This window comes from Hetaerina americana, unplaced genomic scaffold (assembly GCF_022747635.1).
Source record: "Hetaerina americana unplaced genomic scaffold, ioHetAmer1.1.p SCAF_4, whole genome shotgun sequence".
Taxonomy (NCBI): domain Eukaryota; kingdom Metazoa; phylum Arthropoda; class Insecta; order Odonata; family Calopterygidae; genus Hetaerina; species Hetaerina americana.
The window spans coordinates 23146982-23166471 of record NW_027286985.1 but is presented as its reverse complement, the minus strand read 5'-3'; the positions used below and the strand labels follow the sequence as shown (position 1 = coordinate 23166471).

Below are 19490 nucleotides of genomic sequence, written 5' to 3'. Positions count from 1 at the left end.
AGGAAGTACTCAGAGATGAAGAGGGACCTGATGTAGGGTAGGATGCTGGATTTTTTGTTTTGTTAGGAGTAACAAAATATTAATTTGGTAGTTGTGTCCATCAAAAATCCTACCTTAACCGGTAGGTTACCTAATAATAATAGTAATATGTACATTTATATATATATATATATATACATATATATATATATATACATATATATATAATATACATAATACATATATAAAAAAAACCATTAACACAATCATCAATCCGAAGGTCGGTTTAGTAGGTGATGGTTGAGTTCGCCCAGTACTAAGACCTATGCGGCGTGTGAAATTCACACATCAGGTTAGGGGGGCCAGTTCCTTTCCCTGTGCCGGTTATGGTTTCCCAGGAAGACCTGGTACTCGAAAAATCACTTAAGCTTGGGTGGAGCTGCAGGTGCTCAGAGTGCCTCTCCCGGGAGTCGAACCCGGGACCTACCGGTCGGGTTCGATATATATACTAATATATATATATATATATATATATATATATATATATATATATATATATATATATATATATATATATATATATATATATATATATATTAGGTGGGTCGTGGTGGTCCAGGTGGTAGACCGCTGGGATGCCGACCGGAAGGTCCCGGGCAACCAACCAATAGAGAAACAATAGCAATATTTGAAACCAACAATATAGAAACACATAAAAAGATCACTCACACGTTATTTCTTGATCATTTCGACGGAATTCTGCACCGTCTTCATCGGAAGATATAGCAGTAATTATTATTATGACAGAAGACGCAGGAGAAGAAGACCAAATTAGTAAGAGTAGAGACGTGGAATGTTAGGACAATGATGAGGACAGGGATATTGGAGAATGTTAAACGAGAGATGGAGAGGGGAAATATAGATATTTTAGGTCTATGCGACGTGAGATGGAAAGATAGCGGGGATTACTGGAGTGATAAGTATAGAATAATTTACAGCGGCGGGGACGAGAGCCAACAAGGGGTTGCCATAGTATTAAACGAAGAGGTAGGAAGAAGAGAGCAGGTAACGGATAGATAATTGCTAATAGAGATAAAAGCAGAACCGACGAACTTGGTTATGATTCAGGTATACATGCCACCGAGCAACCATAAAGAAGAAGACGTCGATAGGATATACGATCAGTTAGAGGACATAATCGCGTGTGTTCCTGCCGGGAAACATTTGATAGTAATGGAAGATTGGAATACGACGGTAGGCGAAGGAAGCGATGGTGACGAGGTCGGGGACTACGGTTTAGGCGCGAGGAATGACGGCGGGGAGAAAGCAGTTGAGTTCTGCAGGAGACAGGGGTTAGTCATCACCAACATTGGTTTAGACACCACAAAAGACACAGGTATACATGGAAAATGCCAGGTGACTCAGAAAGGCACCAACTAGATTATATCCTGGTTAGGCACAGGTTTAGGAACAGTGTGATTAATTCGCACAGCTTCCCGGGAGCGGATGCGGACTCTGACCACAATTTAGTTGTTATGAAATGTAGCGTCCGTTTCAAAAAGATAAGGCAGGGGCGGCGAGTCAGAAAATGGAATGTAGAAGCATTAAATGGGTTGAAAAGGAAGGAATACAAACAGGCGGTAGAGGAAATCATGGAGGATGATAAAGAGCTAAGTACTATCGAAGAAAAATGGGAAAGTATCAAGAAAGGGTTGTCTAAAGCCGCAAAAGACATTATTCGAACCGTTAACGCTAAAAGGACTAGGAAACCATGGATCACGGATGAGATGATTACAAAGATGGATGAGCGGCGAAAATGGAAGAATGTCAATACAGAATTAGGCAAAATGAAGTAAAAAGAATTAAACAATATATTGAGGCGGGCAACAAATAAAGCAAAAGAAGGATGGTGGAAGATGCACTGCGAGGATATGGGAAGTCTGCAGAGGAAGGGAGAAATCGGTGCGCTGTAAAGCAAAGTTAAATCTTTATCGGGAAGTAAGGAAGGGAGATCAAAGGTAACAGTTAGAGATAAGGCGGATAAGGTAATAGTTGACGCAGGAAAGATCCAAGAGAGATGGAAGGAATATATAGAAGAACTGTATAGTAAAGAGCTGAGACCAAAGTTAGACATAGAAAAGGAACATGACGTAGAGGAAGATAGCTTCGGTCTAGGCATACTAGGCAATGAGATAGAAAAGGCATTAAGGGAGATGAAACTAAATAAGGCCGTGGGTGTGGATAACATTCCCGCGGAACTTTTAAAAGGCTTAGGAAAATGTGGGAGGAAGAGGCTATATGGGCTGATCTGTAGTATTTATTAGGAAGGGATCTGGCCGGAAGACTTCGTGAGATCAGTTTTACTACCTATTCCGAAAAAGGTAAAGGCTACATCATGTGAGGACTACAGGACGATAAGTTTGGTATCCCACGCAGCTAAAGTTGTTCTCAGGGTCATAAACAAAAGGATAGAGAATAGGGTAAATGATTACTTAGGGGATGATAAGTTTGGGTTTAGGAAGGGGAGAGGTACGCGTGATGCCATTGCAGTAATGAGATTATTAATCGAGAGGAATATAGAACACAACCAGGAGGTATTTGCCTGTTTCCTAGATTTCGAAAAAGCGTTTGAGAGAGTGAATCAGGAAAACTAATGAGTATATTGCAGAAAATAGGAATAGATTGGAGGGAAAGGAGGCTAATCCGAAACTTGTACATGTCTCAGACTGCTCAGGTACGAGTGGGGAACGGGGAGTCCGGTTGGGCAGTGTTAGGAAGAGGTTTAAGGCAGGGTTGCCCATTATCACCGTTGCTGTTCAACCTGTATGCAGAGGAAATGATTAAAGAGGCATGGGAAGAACTGGAGGTAGGAATGAAGGTGGGAGGGGAATTCGTAAAATCAGTTAGGTTTGCTGATGACCAAGCTTTAGTTTGTCAGTCAGCCAAGGGGCTGCAAGCATTGCTGAGTGAATTGGAAATTCAATGCGACAGGTATGGGATGAAAATCAATATTAATAAAACAAAGGTTATGCGATTTTCTAGAAAGAAAAAGGCTAAGTTTAGCATTAAAATAGGAGGGCAAAAAATAGAGCAGGTAGAACAGTTTACGTATCTCGGTAGTGTTTTGGACCAACACGGCCAAAGTAGTAAGGACGTAAGGAGAAGAATTGCGCTAGGCAAAGGGGCTTTCACAAGGAGGAGGGAGTTGATGACGGAGACGTTGAGTAAGGATGTTAAGAAAAGACTCGTAAGAACTTTGATATGGAGCGTAGCTATGTACGGCGCGGAAACGTTGTCATTGAAGCAGGAGGATAGACGTAGACTGGAGGCTTTTGAAATGTGGGTGTGGAGAAGAATGGAGAAGGTGAAATGGACAGAGAAGAAACAAATGAGGAAGTACTTGGTATGGTGGGCGAAGAGAGGGGTTTGTTTAGAGAAATCCTGTGGAGGCAGGAAAAGTGGATGAAGGGGGTATTGACCGGCAGCGGGATGTTGAAGAAAGTAATTGAGGGGAGAATGTTAGGCAAACGTGGAAAGGGAAGGAACAGGATAGGGATATTGGGCGGGATGAAGGGAGGAAGAAAGGACCTGATGTAGAGTAGGATGTTGTGTTTTGCTAGGGGCTACAAATAATTTAATTAATAATTACGTCCATCCAGAAACCTACCTTAACCGGTAGATTACCTAATAATAAAAATAATATATATATATATATATATATATATATATATATATATATATATATATATATATATGTATATAAGTGATATCGTCCGATTTATCCCAAGCCCCATCACCGCTGTACATGGACTTCACTAACCGGATCACTTCGGTTTACATGGACAACGGTGGGAACGATAGGTATTTATTAGTATTATTACTTGCTAAAGTAGTGATATCCAACAAGAGTGCCGTCAATTGGCAGAGGTTGCTGGTGTATGTGTTGAGTCGGGTCAATAATTTGGCTGTGATGAATCGTAAATTAAAGCGTTAGATCTCAAAGGAGAATGAAAATGCAGAAATGAACTCGCAGAAGATTTGAAAAAAGTCAAGTGGAAAGGGGATAGGAAGTTAGATAAAGATAACACAACATGCACAGGTTATTCAGAGTCACAGAGGAAACTTCGGTAAAGGCAAACGTGTAAATAATTAAATTAAACCATGCATTAAATATCTGAGTATAGTAAATAGACGGAGAAAAGTGGAAATGAAAAAACTAGAATTGGAAGCCATTGATACGAATGTCTTCAGAATCAAATGTCAAACTAAAGCGATAAATCAATTAAGGAAACAAATGGCAATAGAAACATGATTATATAAAGTCTTCTCAGATACAGGGAAAGCGACACATCATTAAATGTGATATAAAAGTAGATGTAAAGGTAAACATGTTACTACCCATTTAAGATTTTTCGAGGAGTGTTGAATGGGAAAAATATTTACATATTAAGACAGAGAGTTCGGTGTTTATTCCTATAGAATGGGCCCAGGAATAATAACACGACGAATGGGGTGCTGAAGGTTATGCTGATTTTGAAGAGAATTAAAATAGGCAATAACCTGTCAAAATTACTTACTCGACATGTAAAGAACAACTGGAGGGAAGTATTTTTGAGTTTATCGATAGCATTGATGAGGGAATGGGAAATAGAAGGATATTTTAGATCGGTGTTAAAGCTCATGCCGAAAACGCATGAGGCAACTCAATATGAGGGCTATAAATTTTAACTTTTAAATGCATATGGAAAGTGGATAATTACGTTTAACGAAGGTAGCGATAGGTAAAAATAGTACATAGTTGAACTAATGTCAGTTTAAGAATTGGAAATAATCATCTAATTCCAAAATTATCAATAAAACAACAATGGAAAGTGATATGACGATAAGAATACCTTTGCCTGCTTATTGAATTTGTGATTTCATTTGACTGTGTGGACAAAGTCATTAAATGTTTATTAAAATAATGAATGTGTTGATTTTGCGTGTGGTTTTGTCTCTTTTACGGGTGGTTACCTAACACCCCCGCCACACGTCCTAGCGGCGGCTTGCGGGGTATTATCTAGATGTAGACTGCATAGGTATAGGGAATACAAAATCGAGCTACATAATGGTGGGTATCCGAACTTGGGGAAGATTCTCTAAAGTGGTATTCTAGTCCTATCGAATTCATAAACCAAAGACTAGATGAATATCTTGTTGGAGAGGGAATTAAAAAAGCCAGTTCTGTCGATGATCACTAATAAGGTAATCTTTCACCTAGAATGCAATTATTGCGCATCAAATTAGAGATTCAGTTAGAACGACACAAGATGAAGAAAATTCTCAAGAAGCGGATAGGCTTTGTTCAACACCAAAAAAGACCATGAATTGGAGATGTTAGAGAAATGCATGTAATTTGGCAGTATTTTTGTCGTATTTTAAAATAACGGTGAGAAGATTAAAAAGAGATTTACCTCAGATTGGGATGCATTCAGATTGAGGAGATAATTTGTAAGCAGGTATTGTGAATAAAGATGCAAAGAGATAATGTAGCACTGACTTTTTCGAGAAGCTTAGCTTTTTAGTGCTCATCAGTCTTTTTAAGTTTAAAGAGAGAGGATGTGCGTGTATCGGAGGGTTTTCGATGTTTGTGTAGAACTTAACGAGGGAATTGAAATGGGTAACCAATGACAAATAAAGAAGTCGTGGACTTTTTAGGGAAATAGAATGAGGTTTAGTGTACAATTCGAAGTACGCCGAAGAAGTAGACGAACATATTAAAAGGGAAAATGATGTGAAATGTTAAAATAAAAGGTTGTAAGCAAGGATGAGCTTGGAGAACAATAATCATTATGAGCAGAACGAACTGGGTCAAACGAATGAATACATGAAAATGAAAAGAGAGTAGCATAAGGAATATTAGTGGGGAGGGAAATGCGTGAATATGTTTTGCAGAAGTAGTTTGTATTTCTATCGATAGTAAGTTGGTAGTATTCGTTAGGGTGTGAAGTTGATGCAAACGTTCGCGATATGTGATCTTTAACAAGATTAAATCTAACGCTGCCTCTCATCGGTGCAGTACCAGTAAGTGATGCTCCAGCAATGAAATAATGAATTATAATTTTAAACAATAATTTATGGAGGCATTTAGTTTTTAGGGGCAAACCTATGACAAACAGTTGATTTTACTTTACAAAGGGAGTTAGAAGGCAGAGAAAATGTTTGGAAAGAGAGGGAATAAGATGCGAATATTGACCCCGAGGTGGAGACAAATTATGGCGCATTTGATATAGTCCATCAAAATAATAAAGTTTACTTTATCCAATGGGCACTTGGGACTTATAACTCTTGACACATACCATGGAAAATATGTACGTATGTATATCTGTGCTGAATTCAGACCGTCGGTTAAGAGAGTACATGATCGCAGATCATAATCGAATTGATTAGATGAAAGTGCACACCATTATCACTGAAAATATGGCTATGTTAAAGATCTGCGCTAAACTTGTCCCACGGGTCTTGCTAGATAACCACGAGCAAAGTCGAGTATCTGTTTGCAAAGACTTCTGTAAAGGCATTGCGACGATTCTTCAACCAACTTACAGTCCCGAATTAGTACCAGTAGACTATTTCCTATTCCCTAAAGTGAAATCCTCCCCCAAAGAATACCACCATGAGACCCTAAGTGCCATTAAAGAAGCTTGCACGCATATCCTTAAGAAACTTCAGGAATCTGCCTACCAGGGAGCCTTCGGGTCGGGGAAAAGCCGCTGGAAAAGGTTTTTCGAAGCTCAATGGATGTAATTTGAAGAATTTCGGGGAATTGTAGCATTATCTGATTTAAATCTATTTTCCTGAAACTTTTACTTATACTTGTTATACAATTTTTGTGCAAACACATGTATACACGCAAACATATCCAGTCTACGTTACTGAATGTGGTGGTGATTGTGCGTGGCAAGTTAACCCTTAATGCCCAAGTTCCTTTACACAGCTTTAATAACCTTTGCCCCTTTGCCTTTCAGGGTAGATAAATAACTACCGAGATTTCTTCCAATAAAACTCAGTGTTACTATTTGAAAAAATATGCAATTATTAATGCTTTGAAATATATAATATTTTGAGGAAATTAGACCTATTACTTGAGCGTTTATTAAGCTGCTTAAAAAGTTCTGATTGATCAGAAATCTTCTTCATGATGTGCATTGTCAGAGAGTCTTTATTAGATTACCGGTGTTTGTTAATAAATTTGTGGGAAAAATATTTATAGTAGCTGTTTACAACCTTATATTACCACACACTACACATTTTTAATGCAACAGGATACCTTTAAAATCCGGCAGAGAGGATGAACCGTGGATGCACTGGGATGTTATCACTGCGTCGTCTCCTATCTGTTACATTTTTGACGATTTACAAAAAAGCATTCCTAAATCATGGAAGTGGATACGGTGCGGCCTTTAGTCTTATCCGCGTGAAGATCCTGACACTCGCCCATTGCCTTCCGCTTCACGCAACGCTGTCCTTCACGTGGAAGGACGTTCCGGGCTCCCCAGCGTGATTCCACGCGATCGCACCCAGATGTGCGGGGAACTGTGGTGGCAGAGTGGCAGCGCGCCGTCGGAAATTCGCTCCCGCCGGAGTGGATTTCTATCCTAGCTCCAAATGGAAAGGGTCCGAATAATATGGCCGGCGCTTCGGTGTGTGAGCGTGAGTGGCATGGAATGACGGTAATTGAGAGAGGAGGGGAGACTGAGGATATTTTTTTCGTGAACAAATAGGAGCGACCTCGAATCGTAATACGATCGTTTTGAAAGTTACAATTTCCTCCTGGTCGTGGTGACTGTTTACCCATCAGGAGTGGTGTTGATCTTTGGGAGAATGAAAAAAAGTGTTATGCTGTGGTTAGGTACGTGTTTGTTTCAGTTTTTTAGTGAAGAAAAATTAAAGACCTATCGCGAGATAAGGTGATTCACGTTGGAATAATGCATGTCCCTCCCGCGGTAGGAACCCTACATGGAGCTTTAGTAAATATTATTAGGTGATAGCCCTTGTTTAAGTAGTTGGTCGAGCGCCATGGCCTTCCTGGAATATTAAAAACCCAAATAAAGCCCTTAAAAGCAAGTGGGAAAAGTATTCCAGAATAAGGAGTGACAAAGTAACTAAGAAGTTTTTCATTTTCTAAGCCTCTGCTGCCTGTGAACTTTGCGAGTTTGAATCATGATCTTTTACACTCCATGGTTACTCGTTATAAGATTTCGGTTTTTAGATATATCTCCTATGACAATTAGTGAAAAATTCATGAAAGAAGTATAATTTGCAATAGAAGTGGGAAAATTGTTGATTAAGTAACCGAGATGAGATAATAGTTTAACACACGTAAGCAAATTGCTGGCATGTGAATTTTGTCGAAAATTATATGCAAAGAAACTTCTGTTAAAGACTATGAAATTAAATTGAGAACACTGTTGAGATGCCGAGCCTCTTTCGGCTTCAGTTATGCATTGCAGGCATATTAAACCAATTATTTACAGTGCGCATTTATGTCTCATTCTGCAACATAAAATCGTGTGAGGCAATTTGGTTTATTTGCGTATTAATTGAATATAAAATACTCTGTTATAACTGCAGTGGATCGAATGAAATCAATATCTTGTTTATCATCTTGAATAACTATCTTATATTTTCATCGTGTGTGCAACATAATCTCTTGAATGGCTGAAATAATCTGAAAACTAAATCTTTGTTAAATTCGCTTTCATAAATATGTCATTGAAGTATGTTAAGGCTAAATGTCATTTCGCCCGAAAATCTCTCCCGAACTTTAGTGATCTTCGAGGTCTCAACTTGCGACTCAAGGAATCCTTGGGAAGTTCTGGCAGAAATGGTACGACCGAAGGTAGTTAACTCTTCCAGCTGTATAGTTAAGAGTCGAGGAAACTTAATTCTTTACTAGCGTATGCACCCGCATGGAACCAAAAGAATATCAGCATCGCATTTAAAAGGTAGTGGCCTCGTAGCCACAGATCTCTTTCTTTATTACTCGCCCTTCCCCGCTCTCTCTCCTCTCTCATCATGGAGTGACTTAAGTGAGGAGCTGTCCCTTTTGCGATCTCTTGTAATTTGTGCGCGAACCTTTGGTTTCTCCGACGCTTAAGTTACCGAGCCATTGTGTTCCGTTCGAGGGGCTTCCCTTTAAGTTGGCAAGTGTAAAGAGGAGGATGGGCTCGCTGGAAGGAGGTGGTGTAGTGCTCGGAAGAGAGAGATATCGTGAGGATGGAGGAGAAGGGGCTGGGACCGAGGGAGTAGGAGGACAGGGATGGATATAGGATGACGGCAATCAAGGGGAAGAGAAAGGAGAGGTAGAAGTGACAGAAAGAGAGAGAAAAGGGACTGAATGAAGTTCCGGGTATACAAGGAAGGGACTGAAGCCCCAGAGCTTTCTACTGAGCGGTGGCTTGGAAGTTTGGAGTGTTTGAGACGCTACAGGAGACGAGTGAGAGGGAGAGAATGAGCGTGGGGTGGATCAACAGGGACGGAGGCGGAGGATTTCAGGCAATTTTTCGGCGGATATGGCGCGGACATCATCCACCGGCAGGAGGATACGGAGGCTTCTTTCAGCGGTTGGGCGAAATTATTTCTCAAATCTCCGTTAAGATATTCCATGCCTTGGGCAAAAGGGGCAACATTTATAATTTTCAAGAATGTTCATCTAAAGGAGAAATCATGTCTCCCGAGATAAAAATAATGTCAATAATATATCGATTGGACGGTCGTATAATTGCTAGTTACGAAGAAAGTTTAATGCACTAAAGCTTTTTAATTTTAATACCCTTATTATTTTATTTATTTTATAATTATTAATATCATTGTGCAAACTGATTTTTAGTTTTTTTCTTCTTCTCCATTCAAAGGGAAGTGCGGTTTGCAGATATAGCAAATAAGACGTTTTATCCCAGTTTTAAGTAGGCTCACTCTTTATATGCACTTTTCTTTCACAAAAAACGCTAAATTTAAATTTAAGTCATATTAAAACCTACCTGGAGTCACCGAAATAATTTTTCACTATGAAGTGCTAAAATTTTGTAAAAAATGAAAGTTCACAGTTCACAACTTCAATCCACTATTCTTGAAGTAATAACCATTGTTGGTGTTTCATTCTCTTGCCTGACGACTCTTATCGCAGTTGTTAAAATGAGTTTTCAATAGCCTTTAAACTTTTACTTAAAAAATCGAAAGCAGATGAAAACTATCCATAAAGGCTTTGATTATTTAACGCGCATTGTCACCGTGATGTTAAAATATCAATTTGAAGTTAAAATACAGTAAAGCATTCTCATATAGTAATCCGTGTACTTGGTGAAATATTAAAAATCAGCTTTTTATCCTGCTTCACAGGCTTCAGGCTTTATCCTCATTCCAGCCTTAATGATTTTGAATAATTACCATGGAAATAGACCATGGAATATTGGAGCAAGTTACGAAGTACCCGTCATTAGAGAGACTTCTGAGTGGTCATAAAATGTACACCTGTGTAAGTCAGTCCTCTTTCGCATAAAATTTGACTGCTTTTAACGTAGCTAAACGAGAGTATTTAGGTTTACTTCAACTTATGATATATGTCCAAGGCTCAAACAAACTACGGGCTGGAGATGATAATATCTCCTCAATCAAGTTTACAACAGAAAAAATCTGATATTTCCGGCGAATTACTGCTCCATACAGTTTTAATTTTTAAGACTAAAGATAAGCATATAATTTAAACGATAAGATTCGATATGACATATTTTCTTAATCAGGCTTGTTAAAAGTTTTTTCCTGTTCCTCTGCACACTAACTATTAATTGAAGCCATAGTGGTTCCATAACAATGCCAAATATTAGTATATTATACACTTTATTCGCATTATGCCTCAGATCCCACGAGAATAAGTACAGCGTTTCGCATTTTTATGAGAAACATAAAATGGTAATTGACGGAAATTTGTGCGTTTTAGTAAATACGCTTTCGGTCTTGGTAAATGTGTCTTTTTGGCTGCGTAACTGTCAAAAGTTGAAAATTGTCCAACTATTTTTCAACGTTCAGTTTCGGTGGGTAGACGTTGACCAATGTCCTATCAATTCATCTTCTATAGTTAAGTTCATTATATTGAATGAAGAATATATTGCTCCTTGGGTTAAGGGTTTATTGAGCTATTGTGCTTCATAAAACCAATCAAATTTATTCAGACGGAAAAAAGTTGCAAAATATTCAAAATTTGTTCATTTGGCTTCAGTATAGATGTATGTGTTGATGCAGATGTAATCCCTAAGTCGTGTTATTCCATGAAAGAAATGCGTTTCTTTAACGACTTATGGAGAAAATTAAAAGTACAAAAATAATTGTATAGAATGATATAAGGGTTATCCTCGAGCTTAGTTTTAAGTATTTATCTGTTGTGAATACATGCAAAAAAACGATTGTGAAATTGCTTGTGCAAGAACACAAATCATTACCTAATTGAATGTAAATCGTCTGTTAAGATCGTCGATAAAGATTACAAAACATATTTTCATACTTGTTAAAATTCAATTTCAAATTGAATAATTGGTACCAAAAATGATTTTAGTAGTAGATTTTAGTTAGAAAGTACGTAGAGCCAAATAATGAGGTTTTAAAAGATTTAATATGGGGTTGAAAATATTTTGTGTCATGTTAATTTTGGCTTGGGAGCACAGAATTTAATGTATAGCAACTCGTTCAATAGAAAACCTTTCATAAGCCAGTTGATTACTACTTCTAATAATAAATTGATTTTCGTTTATTTATAACTTAATTGTCGTTTCGTGTTTAGCTTTTTCCGCGGAACTACGTGTATTAAATGGAAGGGCACTGTAATATTACGTACGGCTTCGACGATTATTGTCCAAGCTTTTTTAATATATCAATGTTTTCACAGGAAAACAATGTTCTCATGTAAGTTCTAAGTAAATAGTAATTTAATGTGATATATTTTTAAATGGTATTAGATATATTTACACTTCTTTATCCAACCTTTTACTCTTTGAAAGTGTATTTTGGAAAAGATCTTTAAGTTAGACTTTTAGAGAGAGAGAGAGCAAATGACTTCAGTTCAAAAAGAACATGCTGTCGGTCCGTAGACAGAATGTAGAAATCATGGTCTTACTACTGTGTGTTATTTTTGCTAATATAATCGAAATGATTGCCATTTACCGTGAAGTGTTAACTATTAATTACTGAACTAGTAATTAATTATTACCTAATTAACTATTACCTAAATAACTATTAAAGAACTATTAATTACAGATTAAACTTTCCTTTAGTAACTATTGGGTTGTTCCATTGAGAGAGAGTATCAGTGGGCCCATTGATCGACACTCCGATTGAGATCGGAGTGTTGTTAACTTAAAAATTTCAGCTGTCGTTCATTATTAATAGACGTAAAAATTCCTTATAAGCAATGAGTTAAGACTTTATCCGCCATTGAGAATCAAAAGTTCCAAATTTGTAGCCATAATTGTTATGCTTTAAAAATTTTGCATCCGCATATTTCAAAAATGATCCGTAGGTTCATTTCAATAGAAAGTAGGAGAATATCTTACTTCAGTCCCCAAAAATAATTATTCCACTTTGAGAACAACGAGTGTATCGTAATTAGACATTAACACATTGATATTCTGCGTCTTGAGATCGTGTGAAATTAGCAATCTTCTCCTCGATAGTGCCAAGACCTCGATTCCTTCTTCAGCGAGGAGCTTAGGAAGTTTTTCTTTCGACAGATGAGTAAGAGATTCGAGGAATATGAGATGGGAGCGAAAGGAAGGACGATAAGCACCCTTCTCTTTACTTACGGTAGAATGGAGACTGAGGAACGTTTTTTTCCTCTTTCCCCCAGTCGGTGGAACTCGACATTTCACATCGAGTAGATACAAAGGAACTTCTTTGGTATATATAGTAGATTCGAGCACTTAATGTGAAAACGTCTGGGGCGATGGGTTTGCAGTGGATTTTTCTTGCCGATGAAAACGAGGAAACAAGGATGTTAAGGTTCACAGAAACATTTCCATCTCAATTACTTTGCGAAGTTAAAACCTTTTTAATCATTTGAGTGTAGATGGCACTCATACCAGCAATATAGATTTTTTTGTTTCTTTTGAAAGGTTATCATAATGAATTTTTCCCTCCGGTATTGCATCCATTCATATCCATATATCTTTTTATGAGAATGCTTGAATCGGACATGCGATTATCGATAGTGGACAGTTTTCAATTAAAAAGCCACGCGATCAATTATATGTGTATTTGTTAATGAAAATCATTAAGAGTGAATAGGTTTGTTTTTTAAGTATCTGAAATTTATTTACAAAACACAGAGAAATCAAGAAAGTATCCCATAACCCATCCTCTATGCAATCAATTCGATCTGCTATCTTTTACAAACGCAAGTTGACAAAGTGGATTTTTTTGCATCCATCACTGAGCATGAGTGCTGACTACGTAGCCATTTATGGCGGCGGCAATTAGGTGTGCAGTGCACAGTCGTCATTAGATTATTTATTATTATTGTGACAAATCCATTATTTGACATCATTTTGTTCCATTTTATTTCCCTTTTATTTCATGTTATCTTGAATAGGAATTATTAGCTTAAATATGCTCGTATTTTTAGAGACATTTTTGATTTTCTAAAGCATGTTCTGCTTATTTCGTTCTGCAAAAAATAATTGCTTCGTACATTATGTATGGACATGCCAGGCAGTTGTACGTAATTTATCGCCTATTACAGCCTCAGTCACCCTAGCTAGTATTCTTGGCCGCTGCCTTATGCTAAATGCCTTACCGGCTAGGTCAATGTCTCATGGCTGTTTTGCGTGAATATTCTTGGCTTGAGTTCTAGCCAGTTGTTCCTTTGATCGATTTTAATTTTCCATCGGATTGTTTGTGGTAAAAGTTGGCAGGAAACGTCTTAATATCAACAATCATTTAAGAAATTACAAACACTTTCTCTAACTTAGTTAACTAATTATTGGAGTGTTAAAAAATAAGATTTGGTTCAGTCCTTTCCACTTTACTTTTTGCCTTACGTGTCTCAAGTTAACAAAACTCGCGTTGAGTACGATACTAAATTTATCCTCTTAACCTGTCCTGTGGCAAAAATAAATGTGCTGACCTCAGCACGTTCACGTCATGAAATTCATTTCCGCATTTTAGCGTGAAGTGAGTAGTCATTGAAAGATGAAATATCAGAGACGTCTAAATCTTTTATTCAAAATTACAAGTTATTCCAAGGCGTCGAGCGTGTCTCATTCCATTTCTCGTAATAAGATAAAATTCTCTCTATTTCATTGTTTTCTCTAAACAGGGAGAGAGAGGAAAGTTTGCGTGACACATTTCATATCTCTAATGATTCGTGACAATGTGCATTTTGATTAAATATATTTAGGAAACTATTTCAATTTTTGGAATTTCTTCATGATGAGGGTAAAGAAGAAAACTTTGCGATTTCACATAAAGATTTATTATTTCACACAACTGACCTGATAATGATGCGCAGCACCAAAACCATGGTTGTGTGAAGCAATAAATCTTTATGTGTAATTGTAAAGTTACTTTCTCTACCGTCAACCTTAACTGTGGCCAATTTAATTTGATTTCATCCACTCACTAATTTTCGTTTTTTATGATGGGTAATCAATTTGAGAACCAAAGAGTCAGGCAATAGCCGCAGGAAACACATATACCAGTCGCCGTGAACGAATATGTTCAATAAAGTCGTGACTGTAATTTTACCTTGCAATGATTTTTGGACAGCAATTGTAGGTATAATTAAATTTTAGGATTGCCTCTTGCCCTTGATTACAGAACGTTATCTAAATAAATTAACGTGCAATTCTTTTAAAGATATTTATTTTTTACTAGAGATTTTCTTAATGTGGAACTAGCAATCAATTCATTGTGTTTTTTAAAGATTTATACTAATATTTTGTTGCTATCCATTATGTTTTTGGTATCTAATTATTAGGTTTGGAATTATTTCTCAGCAGTGACCTTCTATGTGTTAATGTTTAGTGTAGTTTACGATCAAAGTAACTTTGATACTTTGAATTGCATAAAAGGCAGGTTGAGCGCGAAGGTGTGAACTTTTTGAATTGATTCTTTTTCCAAATGAGGAACTTCAACTTTTCAATCGGAGAAATGTATTCAGAAATGTGAGAAATACACAGCCAGAAGAAATAATAGATATCTTTCTCTGGAATCGTTAAATGAAATAATGAAATTATAACTGGCTGTATAGGCACTTGAGAGGATTTTTGAGGTAAGAGTTTCAAAATATGAAGCATCCTTTATCAAAATTGTATTATCGTTTGCTCGTGAACGAAATGAGTTTTGGCTCTTCCTTCTATCGGCGTACTTGAATTAAAATGGTGATTGTGTCTCAGAGGCATTTGCGTCGGAAAAATATTCGTAATGACGTCGCCAGACTCATTGTCCACATTATATGAGCGGCATTACTTACTTAAGGAAAGTCTTCTCTCATAAAACCAGCCTGCTTTATCTCCTCTAGCCCAGTTACTAATCCACCTTCAGCCGACTCTTTGCTTCCCAAGTTTTGGAGAAGCGGAGATAACCGAATTATGGTCATTATTGTCTTCGCAGATTAAAAATCGTGGTTGCACTACGCGAAAGGCAAAGGAGGGAGGGACCACCCTTCCGCCTCCCTCTCAACGGTTTTCTCACAGAAAAGAAAGGACACTCTCCATTTGGAAGGGGGTTACTTGATGCTGGAGGTAAACCAGCTCGGGTAGGAAGTGCAGAAGTGCACCTCATTTCTCCTCCTTGACATTTGTTTACTCACCTGGGAATCAGCAACAGGAGCGAAAGACTTGGCCATCACCCAAATCGCCACCACGACCATAGGTACGCCTGAAAAGTGGAAGAGAAAATCGAAGGATTATTTTTAGTTTTTGGTATAATTTTGCATTTCAGGGGCTGCCAGATGGATAGGCCGCTACATTTTAGGGCAAATATCACAGAGGTGGCAGAGAAAATGAAAAAAGTGCGAGCTAATTGAACCAGGCAGACGATTGGATTGGAATTTTCTTATTTTACGTATACACTCCTATGCGTATTTATGAATGCGATTGATGCATGAGAAGGGTCAATATACTTCCAATGTTTTCCGGACTTGCCTCCTTTTTTAAGAGCGTTTGGAGACGCCCGGATGGATCATTACCGGAATTTCCCTCATGACGAGAAGGGAGATTTTTTTGTCGAAGAAAAAAAGTCTCCTTTTAAGGAGAAAATTTTATTTCGGCCTTCCGCTGTTTCTTGTGAGCGTAGCCAATGTTTAATGAGATGTTGTTGATGAAGGGAGTTTTATAAGGAATGCGATATAATGCACTTAAGTTTACACCCCGCACAAAAGGAATGATAAATGCCGAGATTGAGAGAGAGTTACGACAAGAGAATAAGATGTTTTTTTGTACAGTAGCAATTTTTGAAAACTCATTTATCTTTCGGCTCTCTGTGCGTCATCGAGTTCCTAATGTTTTTGAAAAAATCCGATAAATATCCAGTATTTTAATTTTTTGTTAAAATAAGAAGCATTCATTCTATAAACTCCGCAATGTTCAATTAACTAGAGTAACTGGGCCGTTATAAACATGGGAGTCTTATTATACTTATAACTTTAAGGTTATTTTGGGATTCGCTGGTTGAACACTTGAAAAAACTAGGCGATCTGATTCAGATAATGCATTGGTGCGGAGATTTTAAGGAAATCCCTTATGGCATATTGTCTCTAAATTTATTAAAAATTATTTTAAATTCATCTTATTTAAAAAAATGTCAGTTATATTATTATTTGTATCTACGAGCCAGTTTGCATCATGCAGTACTGTTATCTTACTAGAACATAAAATCGTTTTCGCTATTCGCTATTTTTTATTTCAAGATTTAGGGAATACCCTCAAAATATAGCCTTTTAAATGTCTAAGATTGAAGCAGAAAAATCTATCTAATGATAAGGCCGAATATGGAATTGATGAAACATATATTATACCCATGTAAATTCATCTTGTTGCACATATGGGTGCTACTTTGACTGAAGTATTCAGGCAGCATGATTAAGTAATGTTTAATTTTATTTTAATTAGTTAAAAGGCATTAGAAATGTAATCGAATCTCGTCTAGGTTTGCAGTAAAATTTACCATATTTGGCTCAAAAGATTCATCTTTCTTCAAGCGTAATGCATAACGAAAAAAAGAGTAAAAATGAGAAAGGATAAGAGATCTGATTGGAGAAATTCGAAGATTGAATGAAATTTGGATTACAAGGACCTTAAAAATAATAAGAAACTATGAGAAAGAATTTAAGACAAGAGCAGAATCGGGTGGAAATAAATAGGAATTGAAGCATGATGAATGGAGGTAGAAAGATTGAGGATTCGCTCAAGGAAGTCGTGTAATGTTATATATGAAAATGATTTCTGTAACCACTTAAAGTAATGAGCATTAATATGAATTTTCTTTCAAAACCTACCCTAATGTGGTATAATATCGTTAATAATGCTTATATTTATTTGCATGCATCATATATTATACACCATAATTATATAACGTTTTTGTGGAATGCGGCATTAAAAGTAGGTGATAAGGTCTGCTTCTGTGTGATAAAAGTGGTGCGGCATCGACAAAAATTTTCAAATCATGAAAACAGTACTTGTTATCGGAACAATAATTGTCCCTAATGCTATATAATTATTATGCTATATTGTTTTACCATGTTAAACCATATCATAAAAATAAGCTTGTCAACATGTTTCTATGAACCATCCTCTTTTATTTGATCACGATACAATATAATACAAAAAGCTGCAATTTTTATTGACTGTGTGCACGCCCGTTTTTATAATTCTTATGCACACGACTAATGTGGATAAACGTTTTACAAAAAATGTAGTTATGTGTGAATGTGCGATCATTTTTACTGTTTGATTAAATACACGTTTGTTGATAATTGGCACCCGAAAAACTGTAAAATTATAACGAAGAGTAAATATTTGCTGAAAGAATTCATGCAATGACAACACTTACCAATGTTAATTTTAATACGCACAAACCCAACCATGTATGTCTTCCTCACCCTAATCGCGTTTTAAAAATTTAAATCATCTTTGAGCCATATTTTATATGATATATGCATTCATGAGCCATTTTTCTTAAAATATTTCATGATTGCAGTATAATATACGTGTGAAACGTATATGAAATCTAAATAAACATGTTATATTCAGTGCCTTTGCATTGATAAACAAAAAACATATTCTGAATTCATTATTCATCACTAATAAATTTTAGCTTCTAATTGCATAAGTGCTTAATTCCGACTTCAGTATTTGTCTTAAAACAATTTAAGTTCCTGTTTTAATTAGATTGAGTTAACTATTTATCGTATAATGCCTAATTTTAGGACTATCAATATCTTAATTTTCCATTAATTAAAATTTAATTTTGAGTTTCCTGCTTATAGAAAAGTGTAAATCTTTTAGACATTTATCCCCTTTCAACTTATGTGGTCATACTCGGTTATTAACCATTGCTCTTCGTAATAAATTCAATTACAAGACAGGTTTATGCGTTTTAGAAAACATTTTCAATGCTCTCAAAGCAATCAAAGTGCCGCGGAGAGAAAGTTAAGTAAATTTTCCAATTAGAAAATCGATTTTTTTCCTTTAGCTAGAATGTCACTTTTGAAATGATTGCCCTGCGATAAAATTGCATCAGTTTGACGTTAACGCATATATCAACCCAATTTATAGCGAGAATAGTGAGTTTGCTTTGCTACCATGCCAAATTATTTTGCCCCTAATCCAGAGCGAAGTCTGAGATAAGAAGATTAAACCCTTACTTTTCCTCTTGGCAAAGCAAACTAGTCCGTCTGGACCGAACTTTCCAAATCACACCATTCGCTATTTTCATTTTACTTGTCCCTATTTGGTAATTTTGCTCTTACTTTAAGAGTAGATGTTCAAAAATCAGCACCGAACTCTAAGGCTTAATAATTTTGTTGATTTCCCTCGTGGTTCCGTTGTATTGTTCAGTACAGCTTAGAAAACCAAGTTGTGTTGTGTAAGAAAATGTATTAGGTTGGCATATGCGTAACAAGTGTTTAGTTCCAATTCTACTGCACAATTCGATATATATATATATATATATATATATATATATATATATATATATATATATATATGTGTGTGTGTGTGTGTGTGTGTGTGTGTTCGAAATGATATGCATTTCTAATGACCAGAGGCAGTAGTTGGTGTGGTTTTATCACCTCAGGCAGTAAATCATACCCTCATTTGGATTGGAGTCAGCTTATTCCACCGCCGTCTCCTTTTGAAATTCCAATTATATTCTCAACTTTTCCCCATCTTTGGAAATTTTTACGGAAAACTTTAGCTCCCTCTGACAGAATTGAAATTTACATATTTACGTAATATTTAGGAAGAGGTGTGGCACTTTTTCCG

The 19490-nt window shown here is 36.6% G+C and overlaps 1 protein-coding gene across 1 annotated transcript in view; it reads right to left on the bottom strand.

Annotated features, from left to right (window-relative positions):
- The window catches only part of LOC139692103 (diuretic hormone receptor-like), a 366793-nt gene that overhangs the window by 99824 nt on the left and 247479 nt on the right, over positions 1 to 19490 (bottom strand). Inside the window, exon 6 of the mRNA XM_071590138.1 lies at positions 15839 to 15885. Coding sequence (XP_071446239.1) covers positions 15839 to 15885 — 47 coding nt within the window. The remainder of the gene's footprint in view (positions 1 to 15838; positions 15886 to 19490) is intronic.